This window comes from Pieris brassicae, chromosome 3 (assembly GCF_905147105.1).
Source record: "Pieris brassicae chromosome 3, ilPieBrab1.1, whole genome shotgun sequence".
In the NCBI taxonomy this organism is placed as follows: Eukaryota; Metazoa; Arthropoda; class Insecta; order Lepidoptera; family Pieridae; genus Pieris; species Pieris brassicae.
In genome coordinates, this window is record NC_059667.1 from 7114631 (window position 1) to 7136089 (window position 21459).

The window sequence follows — 21459 nt, forward strand, 5'->3', positions numbered from 1 at the left end:
AATCAGATTTGCTAATATTTGTCTATGTAGAATTTAAAAATAGAAATTCTAGGAAACCTTGGGAGTGCTGTGTCAACATTGGCAATAGACAAAGACTTAAGTAAACTGAAAACTAGACATTGAGTCATAAAACACTAGAATTAGAGCTAGCACGATTCGATTGTGCAAATTAGCTGTAGCGTGATGTCACGTTAACAGATAACTAAGAACCACTGACATATTTATTACAATGGACTCAACAGGATATCGGCTTCAAGTAATTCGATAGTAGTTATCACGTCAATCAATGTTGCTAATTTCTGATGAAAGACGTTCAAACACCGTCTTTCATTTATGTACTATTGTATCTGGAAATTATGTTCCTTTAGCTATTTATGTAACAGTGGGAACAAAATTGAAGGTTAAATAATGCTTTGAAAAATTTTGAATAAAGACTTGTACTAAATCTATTATTTATTTATAATCTAGAGACTTAAACTTTAAATACCCAAAATTTGAAAAAGTCATACATTTTCACTTAACCGCATAGTAATACCTAATACCTATAATAATAATAATAATTTTAAGAAAAATGGATGTTTTTAATGCTATTATGCGAATTCCAAGTGAAATTATAATATAATTTTCTGTTTATACTAGCGAGTTTAATTACGTATTAAATCGTTAAATTATACATCGTATATGATTTTAATTATTATAATATTTTTTATAAAATTAAGTGAATAAAATCCCGTCTTTACATGTCTGTTTTTTTTAAATTTATAATATACGTATGTTAACAGGTTTCTACTGTCGCAATTTGTACTTCAACTTTGAAGTTAACTTCTTTTTACTAAATTATCATACAATTAATGTAATCAATGTCGACACTCCGGTAAACAGAGACAATGTGAGCAATTTGTGTTCCACCGTCACGTAACATTTTGTATTTTTTTAAATAAATAAAGATGCAATATTTTTAAATCGGTTCAAAAGTTTATTAGTTTCTAAAATTTATACAAATCGATCTTCTCTATACTTAGAGGAAATGTATTTATGTGAAGTTATAAGCAGTGTTGGCCTAGTGGCTTCAGTGAAGGTAAAGTCGGCGTGTGTCAGGCATTTGAGGATGATCACCTACTTGCCTATTACATTGACAATTAATCATATAACAGATACAGAAATCTAATGCCCAAACCTAAAAAGGTTGTGCTACATTTATTTGTTTTTTTTAAAGTTAAAAGCTATGTTTCCTTACAATATAACACATAGTCTATTATTACGGGTAGTCAATAAATAACTGTGGAAATGAAAGACGGTTTTAATAATATTAATAAATTATTGATTACATTGCGTATTGAATCAATAGAGGTCCAGTTAATGTTACTTGTGTAACTGTTCTATAATTTTCTTGTCGAGGTTTCCGTTCAATATTATTTATTATACCAATTGGTCTCGATAACGTGTTAAATAAGATATATCGAGTTATTAAAATGTTGTGAGTAAAATATCAACTTGCATTATGAAGCTCACAACTTTCGATGCTAATTTTTTTTTATAGATGTGTTTAATAAAAATCGATGTATGTATTTGAACATAAAATATTCATAGTTAAAACCGTTTACAATGACATTGTTCTTTTTTGTATTTTTTTTATTGTATTTATATATACATACTAAAACAATGTGTATGCTTAAAAAATACAAAAAAAATATGACTTCTCCAATTGAACACACACATCAATTACATTAGAACATAAGCAATAACAAACAACAACAACATCAAAATAAAACAAAACAAAACTAAAAGATAAAAAATAACAGTAATAAACAAAGAAACAAAATGAAAACTTAAACGACATTAAGAGCCTGCAAAACAAATTTACGATAAGTTGGTAGACTGTTGTAAAACACATCAATATTTTCATCAATGTAATGTAATTAAGTTGTAAGAGCGAGATAGCCTTCACTGGACCATTGAAAGTAGCAGATAAGCGAGCCGTAGGTAAGTATCGAAGACTTTTAGTTCGAGTAACTCTAGGATTAGAACAACGTACCGGTTATATTGACCAAAATTACGGGGTCCTGGCGGGTAAAAGTATTAGGTATCTAATAACAACGTCATCGGCTGTTATGACTATCGATTTTTACGACCAAATATGAGTAGTCTCTTCGATGTCGTTATAACAGATTTTGACTGTATAAACTATAAATATAGATTGGAGGCGCAAGCTTCATCGTTCGTGTTCAAAGCCTGGCTGGAATTTGCTGCGTGCAAAATTAAGTAAATACTTGTGAAATTAGCTCGTCTAGGAAATTAAAAAATAAACGACGGAAATATTTGTCTTGATACTGTTTTTATAAAGGTATTCGAATATACCTATAGCCGTATTTATCTTATGAATTTATGGTTAATCTTTATCCAACCAGCACTTTCAGTTACAACTATTAAAACTGTTCTGTAGCTGAGATTCTATGCGAATTAACCCACAACTCATTAAAAATTAATTGCGAGCAATTGTGGAAACAAAGAATTTCAACTATTAATTACAGCGGTGATTTATCATGAAGGCATTGAAAAATGTTCTATTCAAGTTTCGTTTAAGAGAATTTAATTAAAATAATAAATTACAAGTACGTTGAAGGTGCCTCAGGGCAGGCTCGTTATGTGACAATAAGGAATGGTGTCACGGAGTGAATTTTTTTCAGTTTCAACAACTATGTGGGTTAAGTATCGCGAGCTGGTTTACGTAAAATTTAGGTTACAAAGTGCTCTTGGTTAATCAATATCAAGAGATTCAATAATGAAAATATTTCAGTATTGAAATAAAAAAATAAATCAATGGTTCTACAACCTTTTAGGTCTGGCCTCAGATTTCTGTATCTGTTTCATGATCATTTGTTAATAGGCAAGTAGATCATCCTTCTGTGCCTGACACACGCCGTCGACTTTTTGAGTCTAAGGCAAGTCGGTTTCCTCACGATGTTTTCTTTCACCGTTCGAGCGAATGTTAAATGCGCATATAGAAAGACAGTCCATTGGTGTACAGCTGGGGATCGAACTTACGACCTCAGGGGTGAGAGTCTGACCTTGAAGACAGACATAGCGCAGACACTGCTCTTGAAATATAACTAATTTAAAAAAAAACATGTTATAATCGGTAATGTACTTCCGTTTTAAGGGGTAGAATAGACTGGTTCCAGCATTGCCTAGGCTGTATGTGCCTGAAAAGTGTCTTAAATTTTGGAAGTATGCTGTTTTATCGGAGATTAAGTGTCTTCCGCTAGCCTTCACCATTTTCGCGTATGACTTCCTGACCGTTTCCTGATTTCCGCACTACAGTGGGTATGTTTGCGTCAGGTTTGGGAAAATTGTGAGATGAATAGTTTTATTTTCAAACAATAATTAAGAACTGTAAGTTAGTCTAACTGCTATTGTTTGTTTTGTTTCTCTGAACATTTATTTATTTCCACATCATTATTCTACCCTAACAGTTACAACTAATTCGATTGAACGCCATAATAATACCTACACCGATTATCCAAAAAAAAAACATTAAAAAATATATATTCCTAAATCTTATAACTAACAATATAGCAAGCAACTCTTGTGAACTCAGCCAGTGTACAAACAAATAGGTCTATCTCAGTCGAAATTTTGTTACTTACTAGTAATGCTCGCTTCAGTGGCGCTTTGCTAACCAAGTTGGAATGTACGCGCGATACATCCAAAAGTTTGGCCGGAAGCCTCAGGTTTCTACTTGGTACCCGTAGACCGAGTCTCTCCATAATATCCATATATTATCTGAACATATCAATAGATCTCAGCGCAAGGAACAACCGTATAGGAACAATATATTCTACTAAGTTCTTGGTTGGTATCATTTGGAATATCCACCAAAATCCATTAAAAGGTACATTCCCTAATTACATACCTTTGAGTCAACGTTTGCATAAAATAACTGTTCGATGACTGGCAGTCATTAGTGTCGGCACATAAGTTGGTTATATTTTGTTCCGCGGGAAAAAGTAGTCTGTCCCTTTTGAAATATAGTTTTACTAATAAAAGTAACCTACATCTAAAAAAATCTTAAACAATCTATTAAGAGAACAAACTGCGTTATTCGTTCATAAAAGGGATTTCAGTCAACGTCCACGGAGGGATTACTACGAAATGAAATTCCTCGGAGCTTTGAAATAGGAGCGTGACTGCGCTGTCATGGGCCCGATAAATATCATCTTAATGAGGTTGAAGGTGATATACCAGACGAAAACCGCCTTTATTTTTTAAGGATATTTTATACGAGAAATGTTTATTTAAATAAAGGCAATCTTGAACTTTTCGTTCCGTTTTGATACTTTTATCTATTCACTCAAATTTTTTTTTTAAATATATAATTGTCTATTTAAAAAAGTTGCATCTATATTTAAGATAGCAGTTAATATACTCATAATAAATATCACTTTTAGAACATATATTTATATTTTGTAAAAAATGTCTTCGAAATTGTAAGTAAAAGTAAAATAGTATAAAATACGGTAGGGGTTCGCCCTGAGAGTGACGACCTCTAACTATCTAAAATTCGAGAGTACTCCCACAAAGGAGCAGTGTTGGCCTAGTGGCTTCAGCGTGCGACTCTCATCCCTGAGGTGGTAGTTTCGATCCCCGGCTGTGCACCAATGGTTTTTCTTTCTATGTGCGCATTTAACATTAGCTCGAACGGTGAAGGAAAACAACGTGAGCAAACCGGCTTGCCTTAGACCCAAAAAGTCGATGACGTCAGGCACAGAAGGCTGATCACCTACTTGCCTATTAGTTTAACAAATGATCATGAAACAATACAGAAATCTGAGGCCAAGCCCTAAAAAGGTTGTAGGCCATTGATTTTTTTTACTCCCTCAAAGGCCGGCAACGCACCTACTTAAAATGGGTGTATATTGGGTGCGATGAGTCCCCTCTTGGGCTTCCCGCAGGCTCGTTTGCCCACCGATTAGATAAAAAAAGCATGCTGTGTTTGCCTTTTATAGGGTGAACAGTCAATTTTTGTTATTTTTGTATGTCCCTAGAAATGACATTTTATTGTAATACCCGTTGGCAAATTTAAATAAATAATATGATACTCTAATTCGGTAACTATATCCATTTTTTTAAAAAGAAAAAAAAAACAACACAATATTAAACTGTAATAAAGGAAATGTGTAGAATAAAGTATTGACAAAAATACTTTTTCTTAGTATAGGGAACTGACATGAAATAGACATTTTGTCAGTCCCTCAACGGACAATTAAAAACGTTTGTTAATTTATGATACAAGACAGCAACTTTTACTGTTTTATATATATATACCAATAGGACTACAACCTTTTAGTTCTGGGCCTCAGATTTCTGTATCTACTCAGCGATAATTTCTAATAGGAAAGTATAATTCGTATTCTGACACATACCGTCAGCTTTTTGTGTTTGGGCATGTCGGTTTCCTCACATTATCCTGGAAGCGAGTGTTAAATTCGAAAAAAGACTAGACTTTTACTCCGAAAATATGACATTTAGGTTTAAAAAACGACCGAACGAAAAACGTAGTAAGCCAGAACTTATATTGCTTGCTATTTGCTTGTCTGCCTTAAAAACAATTTAACATTGAGACCAAAAACCAATATTCAGAAGAACAGGACAGTCAAAGATTGATCAACAGTAGTAATCTACAAGAATTCTCTTTGACACATTTTTGATAATCTCTTCTCTTTGTTAAGCTTTTTTTTGTAAAACCAAATATTATAACTGTGAATGAGATAAGTCAAAAGTTGCTCGTAAAGTAACTGCACATAACTGTTTTACTGGATCGGTATAGCGATCATTTTGATAAGAATTAAATGTAGATTTTTGCTTTTGTTGTCAGGTTATTTCGGCAAGTATTTGAACAAATACAACGGATCCTACATACCGCCAGGATGGCGTGAGTGGGGTGGCCTCATCATGAACTCAAAGTATTACAACTACAGCATCAATATGAATGGAAAGAAGATCAAACACGGCGATGACTACTTTAAGGTACTTCCAGTTTAAAAGAAATAAAACCTATTATATATATATAAGAACCTATTATATTATATATATATATATATATAAGAGTTCAATAAAAATTAATAGAATAAATCTATATTTACAAAACATAAAATAAAATAATAAAGTCACTTATAGCATTTATTTATATCTGTGAACGAGCGTCTCAGAAATTATTACTAGTCATTAGTCACACAATGCGTGTTGTAACATCAATATATATATTTCGTAAAAAATATTGTACATATCATTAGCATAAATATTTTTATTTTATACAACATATTTTTAGATAGTTTCTTATCACTATATACAATACTAAATTACTCTAAAATTTCTCACGTTTTTGATGCGTTTTTACACTACCTTTTAAGTAAAAATCTAAGACTGCCACCCGCCTGCTATAGCATCCCGTATATATCCTCTCCACATTAGCGATTCTTTAATAACGTAAATAAATAACTTCGTTCGTTGCTTCGTAGCGCAGTGAATCCCAACGTGGACCACCACGGGGAGCATTTTAATTTTTAAGGGGCCTTCGAAAGTTTATTAAAATTGTTTGGAATTTAATTACAATTTTTCATTATATGTTTATAATTTCTTTCTTAAACCTATATACTATGTAAGTTTCTTAAGTGAACAATTCACACTATTTTAATTAAAAATTATGTATGTTATATATATAAGAATTTACAAGGTGGGCCGGGCCATGTCTCAAAATGGTTTACATTATTGGTTAAAATTGTTACAGGATTACTATCCAGACCTGATCGCGAACGATTCAATAGCGTTTTTGAGAGCGTCGAAACGAAGGTTTACCAGAAAGCCAGTGCTACTGGTCATGTCTTTCCCGGCACCTCATGGTCCAGAGGACTCGGCGCCACAGTATTCGCATCTGTTCTTTAATGTCACAACACACCAGTAAGTATAATTAATATTTTTATATATTCACGCCTTTTTCCCGAAGGGGTAGGTAGCGTTCTCCATTTTCTACGATCCTGATATCCGGAACTTGTCCCTTCTCTTGTACTTCAGATATTTTTTTTTCATAAAACAAGGGGCAAACGCTCAGTAGGCTCACCCGATGTTTAGTGATACCGCCGCCCATGGACACTCTCAATGCCAGAGGGCTCGCGAGTGCGTTGCCGGCCGATTGAGAATTGGTACGCTCTTTTCTTTTAAGGACCCTAAGTCGAATTGGTTTGGAAATACTTCAGTGGGCAGCTGATTCCAGATAGCGGTGGAATCAGACTTCTCAATTATCTTACATAATCAATAATTGATACGATATAAATACGTTAAATTCGATCTATTCGGGCTCGAAATCGTCTAGAATTCAAGAATCATTCGAGTTTTAGGGTTTAATAGGATCATTTTTCACAGAGCCGAAGTTTGAACGACCACAGGTTGGCCGCTTAAATGCGGACTGACATTGCTTAAAAATTCTAAATTATTCCAACAAAACCTAATTGCTTCAGTACTTTGCGGCAGCCATGTTACATCCCTTAAATCTCTGCGATGACCGTGTTTAGGGTTCTTCAAACAAGTTTTCCCGTTTTGTCTGCGACGGAAGTAATTATATGAATTATGTTCGTCTTACAGTGAAGCAGAAATAATTATATAACGACATGTCAGTGATGATATAAATACAATGAAATATTTTATAATTATTTTAAACGAACATTTGAATCGCTGTCGATCAGAAGTTTTTTTTAATATTCAGAATGAACATTCTACTTACTAGTTTGACGGATAGTCTTATGTATTTTTTTATTCTGTGAATGTATTATATTCTTTCTGGCGAATTCATAAAAACTTCTTTGGTCTAATATAACCGCGAATTTATTACTTTATCTATAATACTTAACGTTTCTGTATCAACTCGATATCACAAACGTTATTTTTTTTTAAATTAATGTTTGCTTTGAAGTGTTGACAATAAAGAAATATGTATATTAAAAATTATAAGAAATTCGACTTTCTTGTGTAATAGAAATAAGTGTAAGGTATTTAGTATCTATCTCTAAGTACAGTCTTAGATCTAAATTAGATTAAAGTTTGAATTATACTCCAGACAATTTCAGTATTTTACTTATAGTTGTTAACCAAGATAATGGTTAATAATAATACAAAATTATTAGTTGTTAAATTAGCAAAAAGTTTATACCGGTGAATAAAGATAAATTAATAACATTTTAAATAGGAAAATTATTCGTGAATAAAAAATAGATTGCAAAGTCGATCATTGCTCTTGCTTATAGCTTTGATGGCTTCCGCGTTATCTTAAAATAATATATTTATTTGTCGGAGTTTGGCGTGCGCCGAAACGGCGCCGACAGGCAAAGCCCAACTTGGTCTGACAGCGGATTTTTTAATATTCAATTATAGCGTAAGAGCTGATAACAGAAAAAACAACAGATTACAAAATTCACAACTTTAATGTTTTAGTTAATTAAATATCATTTAACACTATCTTATGACTTTACTCTCACTATCTATGACAATACTATTTCAAACAGTTTTCTCTAGTTTTTGAATTACACTTCAAATTATAATCTTTAACGTTGTTTTTGGAGTTGCTAGAAAATATTTAACATGTATGTGAATCAAACTTGTTTATAAATATTGTGAGATACGCTTAAAAATTTATACAAAAAGTTCTTTATGAATTATATTGACCGTCTCTCAAATGCTATAACGTAATGTGTGGTCAAAACCAGTCCAAGGGTCGCCTCGCCGACAAACGGGATTGCAATAAAAACTGCATGAATAAAAAGTATTTTAATTTTAAAATATTATAATGATACCTAAATGAAGTATGTATAACATCGTTGAATGTTGTTTAACGCTTATCGACTTAATCAAGGGTTCCAAATTTGTGTTTTATTTCTTTTTTTATTTGATGCCAGCGTTAATAATGTCTGTATAAGGTCGAATATACTAAATAATCGTAAACGGATAATAATAATAGACCAGCTATAGTATATTTTGAATCTCTTGCATAGATCCTTTTTATTTATAGGCAAATATTTTATTTCTTTTAACGCAGGCTTTAATTTAAACTGCTTGATGATTTGATGTCAATATTAATTTACATTGAGAAAATCCATTAATTCTATTTATCTATGTCGGTATTTTTTATTTCAATAATTTTACTTAATATTATAGCTTTCCTTTCAGCCTTTGAGTATTTCATTTTCTTTATTCGTTTCAAATTCTCTAACTTAATTCGTTACAAATCTAGGCCAACATGCGCTTAGCGTAATTTAAAGAAAATTGCTGGGAGAGCTTCCGCCATTTTAAAATTGAACACACTCGAATTCATAAGCTATAGAATCACAGAGTATAACATCACATGTATCTGCCTTTAATTTTTATCTGTTTCAGAAAGAGAAAACCAAATAAAATATATAATTTTTTTTTATTTCAGTACACCTACGTATGACATGGCGCCAAATCCTGACAAGCAGTGGATTTTGCGAGTGACAGAGAAAATGAAACCTATTCATCGCCAGTTCACAGATCTTTTGATGACGAAGAGGTTACAAACATTACAAAGCGTAGATTTGGTAAGGGATATATACTGTATATAACTTAAAAATGATTGCTAAACAAAACGGGGATTACATTTTGTTTATGCAATATTAAATCTCGTTGCTAGATATAAATTTGTGCCTCCGTATATTATTTTAAATGAAGTTTGAGACACTAGCTTAGTCTAACAATTCTAGGATAGCAAGGATTACTAAACTATATGGTACATGTTTGTCTTTCATCTTATAAATCTACTAAACTGATTCTTAATCGACTTCAAGAAGAATATTAGCGATACACTAGTAATATTTATCAAATTCGTGCATATATTTTAATTTACTAATGAGTGTTATTGTAATTGCAGGCCGTTGAACGTGTTTATCAAGAATTGAAGGCTCTCGGTGAATTGGATAATACCTACTTGGTCTATACATCAGATCATGGCTACCATCTTGGTCAATTTGGGCTTGTAAAGGGGAAAAGTTTTCCATTTGAGTTCGATATCAGAGTGCCGTTCCTTGTTCGAGGACCGGGTGTTGAACCTGGCACTGTGTAAGTATTTTTATCGTATTTATTAATATAAAATTTTTGTATGTCTGAACTTTGAGTGAAAATACACTTCACTATTTTAGTTGTACTGTACACGAAATAATAAGTATAAAATTATGACCATTTCGCGTTTAAACCGTGTGTTTTCAAATAAATATTCACGTGAAGATAATTAAATTATTTGTCATACTATGTCGTGTACAACTCTGTTTCTTAAGTTTTAAATCAGACAAAAGGTAGCTTATTTCAACTTTAAAAATACACATGAAAATTATAAGAAACTTCTAAATTTGGGCCTCAGATTTCTGTGTCTGTTTTGTGATCATTACTACCAATTAAAGAAAACACATGTTTTCTTTAATTGTAGGCAGAAAAAGTGTTTAAGACATAGAAAGAAAGTCCATTGGTGAACAGCCGGGGTTCGAACCAACGACCTCAGGGATGACAGTCGCAGATGCCATAAGGCCAAGACTAATCGATGAAAATTTTACAGTATCAAATCCAACTAGATTGGTTGGATCTAACTAGATTAAATACTTTTTAGTTCAATAACGTTAGTTTGAAGTAATTGCAAATATATTACGACGGGCCTCACCAGTTGCCAAGGTTAGGTTTATTTATTTATGAGTTCTTCAATAACTATTGTGTATTAGAAGCAAGCAAGCAATTTTCAAAAAATAACAAAAACTAAATAGAAACTTAAACCTCAACAAAATATTTTTTTTGTTACGTGTATTATGTAAAAAATTAAAATAATAATAAAAGATAACAATTTTTTAAAGAAAAAGGTTTAATTGTAATTGGCCCTGGCTCAGCATTATGCTGACTGAGCAATTAACTGGTTTTTTTTTTAAATTATTACAACTAATTACCTAAACAGCGCAGTTTGGTGAAATTGCGCCATTTTGATTTGTCCCCCATTTTACCCCTGCTATCATTCTTATGCCGTCCTCTCAACGCCTCACCTGTCTTCCCTTGCTTATCTTTCCATCCCTAGGATTTCACTCTGTTACCTGCTCTGTCCATTTTGCCCTTGCTTCTATTATCATATTGCCATTTCAGTTTGGTTTGTTCTACAATGCTTCTAAGTTAATTTAATATAACTTCATATATTTTGTAAGGATTTGATTATAGTTTATATGTTTTCTTAATAAAAAAATGTTTTCATTTAAGATAATTGTAAGCATTTTTATATTTAGGATGATAAGGAATGTATTATCAAGAAATACATACACAATTTTTTTTCCAATATCAAATCATAGAAACGTTTTTCAGAGTGGATGATATAGTATTAAACATCGACCTAGCACCGACATTCTTGGACATGGGTGGAGTGGATTTACCAGCTCACATGGATGGAAGGTCACTTCTTCCACTTCTGCAGCCTCGGAGGCGACGCACTGCCGCTCGCTGGCCCGATACATTTTTGGTAGAAAGGTGAGATATTTGTTGAGAGATTAAAAGGCAAAACGAGCACGATTAGTCAAGCTTTAAAAAAGATTAATATCAAATCCAAAACAAGATTATAATTTAAAAAAAATATCCCGAATATGGCGACTGAAATCTATGATTTATTCCTTTCGTTTTATCCATATATATTTTCTCACGCATAGGAAGAATAAATGATCCGTGAACGTTAAATATATTTATTTATTTTATATTTTATGGGTAAAAATTATAGATAAACATTAATAAGTCAGTGGCGCCACCACCTTTTTAGGTCTCGTCTCAGATTTCTGTATCTGTTTCATGATTGTCAATGTAACAGTTAAGTAGCCGATCAGCCTGCTGTGCCTGACACACGCCGTCGACTTTTTGGGCCTAAAACAAGCCGGTTTCCTAACAATATTTTCCTTCATTATTCGAGCGAATGTTAAATGCGCACATAGAAAGAGAGTCGCTTCAGCCACTGCTAATAAAATCTCAATACATTTATAAATTATTTCTAATATAAAAAATTTCAGTTCTGGCCGTCGCGAAACTCAAGCGCATATAATGGAAGAACGAATGCGTGCGCAGAAATACAGCCGCTTAATGAATGAAAAAGCAACAACAGTACTGCCGTTTGAGTCATCATCAGAGGGTATAGATTTTGACGACGATTCCGATGATGACTTCCTGGAAATTGAGGATGATGATGATAACGTAAGATTTGTTCTAACATAATCCAATAAACACATTGACATGATTTATTTAATATTTTTTTATTCACACTTCGTATGTAAAACATACATCTAAAAAAGCAGGTTACATAAGGGGCGGCCTTGTCGCTGACAATCGATTTCTTCCAGGCAACACGGGTATGGTAAAAAATAAACACCAACTGAGATTTCAGTACAAGGAGTGCATGAATAAACAAAAACTAACATAAATAATATCTAAAAAACATATTAATAATAAAAATGTAAAAGATAATCTTGAAGTTTGGTAATTTAATATTAAGATGGCATATATTCGCTTGTATGAAGTCCCGCCTACCATGAGACATAAGACAAAGATTTTCATTCATAATTGATAGAAAAGTGCCATCTGCTAACCTATTTTCTGAAGGTCTTCTAAAGAAACTTTAGTACCCAGTCGAAGGACATCTAACATACACGAATCCTTAATAGTTTATACGTTCATGGATTCTTTTTGGGTCGTTTTGCTAACAGTAAAATCAGTGGCCTGTAAACATGGACTGAATTTCAACACTTTTGTTTTTGTTCAGTGTGAATTTGTAAAGAAGCATTGTGTGTTTCTAAGAAAAATGTGAATACCATTGAGATTTTTAATGATTATTCCAAGGGCAACTAAGGCAACGAGTCACGCAAAAACATTCGTAGCTCGAGTCAAATATTGAGAAATAAATTTGGAAAAAACAAATTCTTCACATCGATGTTTTAACAGCTTGTCAGCCAGTGTACTGTATAATTGGTATTTAAACTTATATGTTAATAGAATATGCATAATTTCAGCTATAAGCTAAGGCGATTGTAGCCAAGTATGGCATCTACAGATGTATCTATGTATCTTGTTTTTTTTATTAAAACTTTCATGGTCGTTTTGACCCAAAATCGATCCGACCTCACTAGGTCGTTTAGACGAATCGTTTTTTCAAGTCTTCCAACAATGGATTTTTCCTCCACTGGATTTTGGAGTCTCTGTGCGAAAGCATGAAAAACATTTGCATAATTCCCTACCCCTCAAAATAAAAATAAAACAATGCAAACAACCTATATCTACTGTTATACTCTAAAACATAAGTAGTAAACAAATAATACGGGATGTCACCAAGAAATCAAATAACGGATGGTATTAGAGGCGTGGTGGTGCAAGTTTCTCAAAGCTATCGAGGAGGCTCACCATAATTAAGGAGTCTTGAGGAGCTTGAAGGAGTCATGCCGCTTTTCACGCAATATTCGAATCTATTTTACTATGTATAAAACAATGTCTTAAATATTACTTTCCACCTATTCACAAATTTGGGACAACCACGTAAGCCATTCAGCGGTTGATTAATGTGAAAATATTCCTTATGATATCGCTTTAGTGGCATTTTATTAGCGTTTTCTGTTGTGGATACGATAAATTCTATGAAATTCGCGCTAAGTTTTAATTCTAAATTACTTTTGTTCATCGACCCTCAATAAAACTAAATCTTTATTTTCAGACCTCTGATATGAAGTCTTCGGAGCCGCTCATGTCAAATGAAAGCCATAATCCAATTTTGGAGGCGAGTTTGGAAAAAGTGCTCGAAGATGATGCAGCTTCAAATGAACAAAGTTATTTCTTAGGTAAACCTATTCATAATAAAAACATTATTTTAGTAATTAATTGTTTATTTACTTTGTGATATAATATGATCTTTCCGATATTTAGTTCTTAAGCATTCAAGGAATTTAAAAGAAATACTGGAATTTGTCTAGCCGCCTTCGAGTTTTGCGCTTAGAAATATTTTTTGCGTGTAATTTTTGTTTATATAGATAGCTATAGCCAAGACCAGTTAAAGTTTTTACTATTTTATTACTATATAATACCTATGTACTTCTACCGGTCCTCTGAAGTGCGTGTCAGGCTCATAATTTTGATCATCTGCCCTTTAAGATAAATAAATGATCTCCAAAACGATACACATCTGAGGCCAAGAGGTTATAGCGCCACTGGCTTTTTAAAACTAAAAGGCCATAAGGCCCATACATCCAAACGTTGGGCATCTTATAATTATATCACATGAAGGTTTTACTTTTTTGTACTTAGAATCTGTGGAATCCAGTATGATCAACGGCAAAGCAGCGCGTATAGCTGCCGAATGTTCTAAGGCAGAACTAAGGGCGCCATGTTCTGATAAACGTAAATGGAAATGTGTGCTCGTTAACGGACGATGGAGAAAACACAAATGCAAATATGAGGTATATAAATATAAACTTCTATGAAAAAATCAATTTTAAAAATAATAAAAGCCTGAAAGTTATATTTTATTTATTTTACAGCCGGAAGTTCCAGAACCAAAAATGAGCACAAAGAAATGTGCCTGTTTCACCCCCAGTGGGTTAGTTTATACTAGACTAGAAACTGATGGTAATATAGCTCGACGACCAGTCGATATAAAGAAATACAATATGACACGATTGAAGCGGTCAACAGACAATGACGTGTTCGAACCGAATACTGTAGACACTATACTAGAAGAAAACCCTAGTATTGGTCATCTAGGTTTTGTAAATGAGCCATTAAATGCAATAGATAAAAAGAGTGTTGAAGACAAAATAGACAAACTTATTAAAGAGACTGAAGCATTCCTAGAAGCTTACGAACGTACCAAAGAAAATATAGATCACCGAAGAATTAAGAGGAAAGCTCAACATAAACATAAACAAAAGAATGACGCTATGCTAAATGACAATGAAACGACATTAGAGTGCAAAGTTGAGAAAGATGGAACAGTTAACTGCTCTCAAGTAATATATAATGACTTAAAAGCCTGGCATACTAACAGATTAAGCTTAGAAGATCAAATAAGGCAGCTAAAAACAAAGTTGGAGGACTTAAAAGAAATAAAGAGACATTTGAAAATAAGTAAACCTGCTCAAATAGAAGTACAGACAATAAATCCATCATTCATTATAAATCGTGTTCAAAACAAAACTGCGGCTCAAGAAAATAAGGAGCCAGGACGTAAGCCTCGTCCAAACAGAATGAAACCGAAACACAGAAACCCCAATTACTATGAAAAGAAGTTGAAGCATACAAACGAATATAGTATCCCTACTGTTAATACAAATACACGAGATGGTTTATTTCAAACACAATTAAAGAACGAAGCATCTACGGAATCAACTTTTGATCACTCTATTAATAGCAGCGATTTAATCAGTCCTCTAATTGAAGAGCTACCTAAACCACAAGTCACTACCATTATTACAGATAATGAAAAATACATAGACGATATCGGCACGATTAAAAGTAGCACGCCAAACGAAGTCACCACAGAATATGAAAGAATGATAGAACTATCCAGCATAGATAATGCAGATAAACCAACATCTACTGATAGAAGCACTCCAAGTTATTTATACACGACTTTAAAATATTTCCACACCGAAACAGACAAAATTCTAACGAATCATAATGTTACAAATATATCGAACGCTGAGAAAACAACAGCAGCACCTCACTTTGTTTCTAAACTGAAACCCATTGCAACAACATCTAGCAGTTTGGGGCCAACAAGATTTGATGCATCGGAATACGAAAAACAAAATCCTAACAGAGGACCACCTAGTAACATGGGTATCTTTGATCACCCAACTGATGTGTTTCAAAGGCGACTTCATCCATTATTTATTGAAAACGAAGATAAACACGTATGTTATTGTGAAGAAAATCGGTAAGTACTAATCATTTTATTATAAGCTGAGACATAATCACTTTTCGTAAGCGTGACCCCACTAAACCTAAACGATTTTGTATGGGAATGAAATTAGTTCATGCCTTGTCACGTGACCATATTCATACAAATTGGTTAGGTATTAAAAGGTCATGCCTGCCCCTGAACAAGACTAGTTTTTTCCCAAGTTTTATTTACTAGGAAATCATAATGACACCATTTCAATACAAAAAAAGGCGTCCACATAGGTCCATCCCACTATAAAATTTATTCATATTATATATTAATTAAATAATGTTTTTAATATGAAGTCTTATTTCTAATGTATTCCACCAGACAAACTAAACTCAAAGGACCCGGTCAAGCCTATATAGAAGCAGCTCAAAAAGCGAAAGAGGAAAGGCGAAGGCTGAAAGAGCAGAGGTTACGCAAAAAGCTAAGAAAAGCTAAAAAGAAGGTAGATAATTTTGATCGTTAAATTAGTTATTCTAGAAATGCAATTAATTTCTGTATATTACCTAAAAATGATTATTGTGAAAAATATTGAACCTTTTTTGATTTCAACAACAAACATTTTTTTTATCGTTACTGGAGGAAAACGGGCAGGAGGCTCACCTAATGATTGCGCCTGCCATGGACACTCGCACTGCCAGAAGGTTTGCAAGCGCGCTGCCGGGCTTGTATTAGCGACGTCAATTTTTAATAAAACATCAATAATATTCTGTAGTCAACCACACAAAAGTCGTCGTTAAACGAAATATATGTTTTATCTTTTATACTTTTAAATAATGAATTTCATAGGCTGAATTGGAGAGGCTATGCGAGTCGGAGCGAATGAATTGTTTCCGGCATGACAATGAGCATTGGAGAACAGCTCCTTTGTGGACGGCTGGACCATTTTGTTTTTGTATGAGCGCTTCGAATAACACGTACAACTGTGTACGAACAATTAATGCTACACACAATTTGCTATATTGCGAATTCGTGACCGGACTCATCACATATTATAATTTAAGAATTGGTAAGTTTTTATTTAAACTAAAAACTCTTTAATTAATTTAAACATTATGATAATCTTCCATTTTTAATTTTAATTTAAGGTTAGATCAAAGATAAAATAATATTTACATATGATATCTATTGCATGGCTTTACCAAGAAAACAATTTTACTTTTATTATTGTATCCAACAGTATATTGTGTCAATTCTTAGCAAAAATGGACATCAGCAAAACCTATTAACCAACCATAATACTTCTTGGCTAATTTAAACACAGTTAAACACCGTTTGACATTTCAGATCCATTTGAAACACAGAATAGAGTGAAATATTTGTCGACAGCTGAAAAGGAATATTTCCACAACCAACTTCAGAAACTGCTAAGTTGCCGGGGTCCCTCTTGCAGGAGATATTCCCATTCTTCTGGTTAGTTTCTTTATTCAAAATTAAGAAAAATGAAGTTCCTATAGTTTTGACAGATGACACTTATGTTTTCCCGCGGTTTTGCTCTCTGCTTATAAAGACTTTTGTATACAAGTGTAGTAGACGTAAGAAACTTTTAGTTTGATGCTAATGAAAATGTCCTTTGAAACGAAATACGAAATCAAATGCTTTGTTTAGAATTAATATCATGTTTTTAACCCATACGTAGTCATTAGATTATTTCCATACAAAGTTAACTGGTGAAATGTATTTTAGTGCCTGAATTAGCTATTATTCATAATTAATCCCACTTATAAAATTATATTTAAAAAATACATAACTATTTTCAGGAGACAGCAATGATGATATGACACGGCGTTATATAGACGACCACATTACATACAGAGGAGATAGTCCAGGCTATAGCGAGAGGTTCGTTATAATATTATATAGGACACCGACTAAATCTTCCAAGACTTTTCGGTTTCAGAACGTACATTATTTAGGATCAAATAAAATTCGTAAAGCTGTACTATATTTTCAATATTTATATTACAGAGCTTGGAGATGGAGTGGCTATGGGAGACGCTTTGCGAGAGCGCGGGATATACATCGTCGCCGACACACTATGGCGTATTAGTCAAAATTAATTTATTTTGTTAAAACTTTAGAACTAGACGCCCTGAAAGTACTCTTCTTAATTCTTATGTACACAGGCAGACTGAAAAAGTTCACACAACGATTCTTAAAGGGCTTCCGAAAATCCATATTATATTCATAGAGAATAGACTGAGCTGTCAAAACTTATGACAGTTACGTCACGTCTTCTTTAGCATTAGGTATGGACAAGACCTAGCAAAAATATTGGTGTGGCCTAGTACCGCAATATAGTATAGTATCGGAGACATTAACTGATGCCTGGGACGTCATTTGTATAATAATTAGGTAACGTGGGGAATTAAAATACACTTTTAAAAACAAAATGGAAGTTTTAACGGTTGGGTTGATAGTTATTGATCATACTGCACTAATCCCAATCAAGTGTCAGATTCAGTCCACAACTATACGTTCTAACTTCCCGATAAAATTATCACTAGAAAATTTGCCTAGCTCAATCTTTTATCTACTCTATGTATTAATAAATGCATTACTTAAGTCAACCTACGTATTGTAGATCTCTGTATTTTTTATCTGTGATTCTTCAGTGTGTCTTATGTACCAAAAATTTGTTTATATAGACGTGATTTGAGACTGCAAATACAGTAACAGTATTTAGTGATCATAAAGAACGTTCGGTTACTACTAAAAAGAAGCAAGACCTACTAAGAGATTTTTTAAACATGTAACACATAGAAATTAAAAGAAAACAGTATTTCCACAAACACACCATTTAAGGGAATCGTGCGTTTTACCTACCAAGTCAGATAGTATTGCAGCTGCTTATAGCATTTCTTGAATCCTTAAATAAATTAATTTAAGGATAAATTACTTTAAAACTACTTACATATCTGATTTAGTAATTAAAACTGGGACGTCAATATGACGCGAGCAACAACTTTGTAGCATAAATAACCTGAAATATATAAACTATACACATGACACTGCCTGAAGTATTATATCTCAAATATACAATGTAACATTAGTTTTTATGGAGTTTGCATTTTCTACACTATTTTAGCTATACTATCTTTCTATGTGATGCAGTTTATATGTAAAACATATGTAGCCAGTATGTATTAGTATTAAAAAGTGATATATAATGCCATGAGATGAGTGTTTGTTTATTTAAATGCAGAAAGTAGTTGTGTACTAAGGTTTTACAAATACATATAGGCATGCATCCATGTAAACACCTCTGTGTATTTGGTTATAAATAAAATTATAAAACTTATGGAATTTTATTGAACAGCTTAAAAATCCAAAATACTGTCTAAATCTTGGTCGTCAGACATAGAAAATATTGATTCCTTACATACTATGGTTTTACTTACGCCTGGTTTATCACTTTGATTTAAGTTCAACAAAAATGTATTAGTGCCAAGAGATATTTTTTCTTTTGTAGGAGAATTATTTGCTTTTACTGCAATATTTGAGTCTATACAGATAATCTTATTAACACTATTGGTATGCTGTTCAATGCAATCCTCATCTATATTATTGTCAAGAAAGTCAACCCATTTGGAAGAGCTATTTACAGTTTCTTTATTAAGGAATTTTTTTTCTACACAAATATTGTCACCATGTATAAAAGTAGCAACTTCTTGATAGTTATTTTCTACAAAAGTTGTACATTCAGAAGATTTGTTTTTGTTTGATTCATTAAGAAAATGCTCTTGCTTATTAGAAGATGGCTTAACAAATTTTGAATTTTCATACTTTCTTTTATTTTGGTCATTTTTATATGTTCCACTACATTCTTTAATTATATTACCATCACCATTGAACTGCTCTTTATCATAAAAAAACTTATTTTCAGATGTTTTTGGAATTTCTTTTTTCCCTCTACAGTTAATGGAAAATGGGTCTTCAACATCATTTTCATCAGTATAATGTGACCATTTACTGACCTTTTTTGATGGAATAGGTTCAATGTCTTGTGATGCATCTGTTAAATCAGAATCAGATGTTTCACTATCAGATATATCAGAATCTGCATGCTTTTCAGACTGCAATTTATTGAGTTTTTGAACATGTAATCTGCATTCTTTTCCTGAGCCTATACCATAATGTCTTTTAATAGATTGTTTTTCACCACACATTTTACATATCCACTTATAATTCTTCTTTGTTTGATGAATCTGTAAACAGTCACCACTTACCAAACCAAAAATGCTACAAAAACAACTTACTTTAAACAACAAGATATAAGGTACCTAACTATTTATTATATTAAATCATTGACTACCTTCTCACATAGAATTACATCTACTTCGGGGTCTTAGATTGGAGGGGCAAGACAGACTAGACTTAAATGAAAATTGCGCCTAAAATTTTACCACATTCGGTTTAATAAGTTGCATGATATATATAACGTTTTGGAATATAATAGAAAACAGATAATTAAATATTAAATATATTAAACTATTTTAAAGTCAATACTAACTTGAAATATAAAACACTTATAACATCGTAAAACTTGAAAGATCTGAGGCATGGTTGAAAATATATATTTCTATCGTTAAAAAAATATCTATATTTTCTTTTAAATTATAAACAATAAAAATTACGACAGCAATCACCACATTCATAAATAAACAAAACAACAAACATTTTTATTTTTGAAATGTTTCGATAGTTGAAACTCAATCTTGACTTTGACATTGATAAATCACCACAGTGAACAGAAAAAGTAAAACCTTTTACTTGAAACTGGTATAAATTATTGTAATAAAAATCCTCCTTCGGGATTTTTAAAACGGTTCTACAATCAAAATTGAATGTTAAATTCTATTTAATTGCTCTCCCAAAATAAATTATATCTTATAACCGCTAAATTTATGAGAAAATTTATTTATTAAAATGATATTTTTATTCAGATTCGATCAGAGGTTCTAGAGTGAACTGTGATTGAGTATGCTAAAATTAAAATTACATAGTTCGTATTATGTACTTTTTATAAAGTGCCTAAATATTTATAGAATTGATTAAAACATAAAACATATACATAGGACGAAATCAAAACATATTTATTTCTTTTAATATTTTACTGAGCCATATCATCACAGATTTCTTACAATATTTTATTGGACACATTTAATTTGTTCGTACACTTTTGTTCACGACATCTACTTAAATATAGTATAACGATTTTAAAATATGATTTAACATTCACAGTCGTAAAAATGCAACTCAACATATATAAAATTAACGTTAAAGAAAGAAATGTATATAAAATAATATGTATGTATTGATCATAATTTGAATGAATCCTATAATAGTTGTTACATACATTATTATTATCTAACACATAAAGTGATGAAGCATTAAAATTAATTTTTTTCGCGCGCTTTTTCATCTGTGAAACTTTTACACTTACTTCATTATATATA

At 32.2% G+C, this 21459-nt stretch overlaps 2 protein-coding genes across 2 annotated transcripts in view; one reads left to right on the top strand and one right to left on the bottom strand.

The window, feature by feature from the left end:
* LOC123706814 (extracellular sulfatase SULF-1 homolog) overlaps nucleotides 1-19301 on the top strand; it is a 66977-nt gene extending 47676 nt beyond the window's left edge. Inside the window, exons 4-17 of the mRNA XM_045656271.1 lie at nucleotides 5876-6027; nucleotides 6788-6957; nucleotides 9467-9605; nucleotides 9935-10122; nucleotides 11395-11556; nucleotides 12084-12264; nucleotides 13772-13895; nucleotides 14359-14510; nucleotides 14592-15988; nucleotides 16325-16445; nucleotides 16790-17009; nucleotides 17288-17413; nucleotides 17761-17842; nucleotides 17969-19301. Of these exons, the coding sequence (XP_045512227.1) occupies nucleotides 5876-6027; nucleotides 6788-6957; nucleotides 9467-9605; nucleotides 9935-10122; nucleotides 11395-11556; nucleotides 12084-12264; nucleotides 13772-13895; nucleotides 14359-14510; nucleotides 14592-15988; nucleotides 16325-16445; nucleotides 16790-17009; nucleotides 17288-17413; nucleotides 17761-17842; nucleotides 17969-18050 (3296 nt within the window). The 3' untranslated portion in view covers nucleotides 18051-19301. The remainder of the gene's footprint in view (nucleotides 1-5875; nucleotides 6028-6787; nucleotides 6958-9466; nucleotides 9606-9934; nucleotides 10123-11394; nucleotides 11557-12083; nucleotides 12265-13771; nucleotides 13896-14358; nucleotides 14511-14591; nucleotides 15989-16324; nucleotides 16446-16789; nucleotides 17010-17287; nucleotides 17414-17760; nucleotides 17843-17968) is intronic.
* On the bottom strand, nucleotides 19293-20650 carry LOC123706815 (MRN complex-interacting protein). Its single transcript, XM_045656272.1, has 2 exons — nucleotides 20514-20650; nucleotides 19293-20208 (listed from the first exon to the last, which is right to left on the bottom strand). The coding sequence occupies exons 1-2, from the start codon at nucleotides 20562-20564 to the stop codon at nucleotides 19321-19323; spliced, it is 939 nt and encodes a 312-aa protein (XP_045512228.1). The 5' UTR covers nucleotides 20565-20650; the 3' UTR covers nucleotides 19293-19320.
* Between the last annotated feature and the right edge of the window lie 809 nt (nucleotides 20651-21459).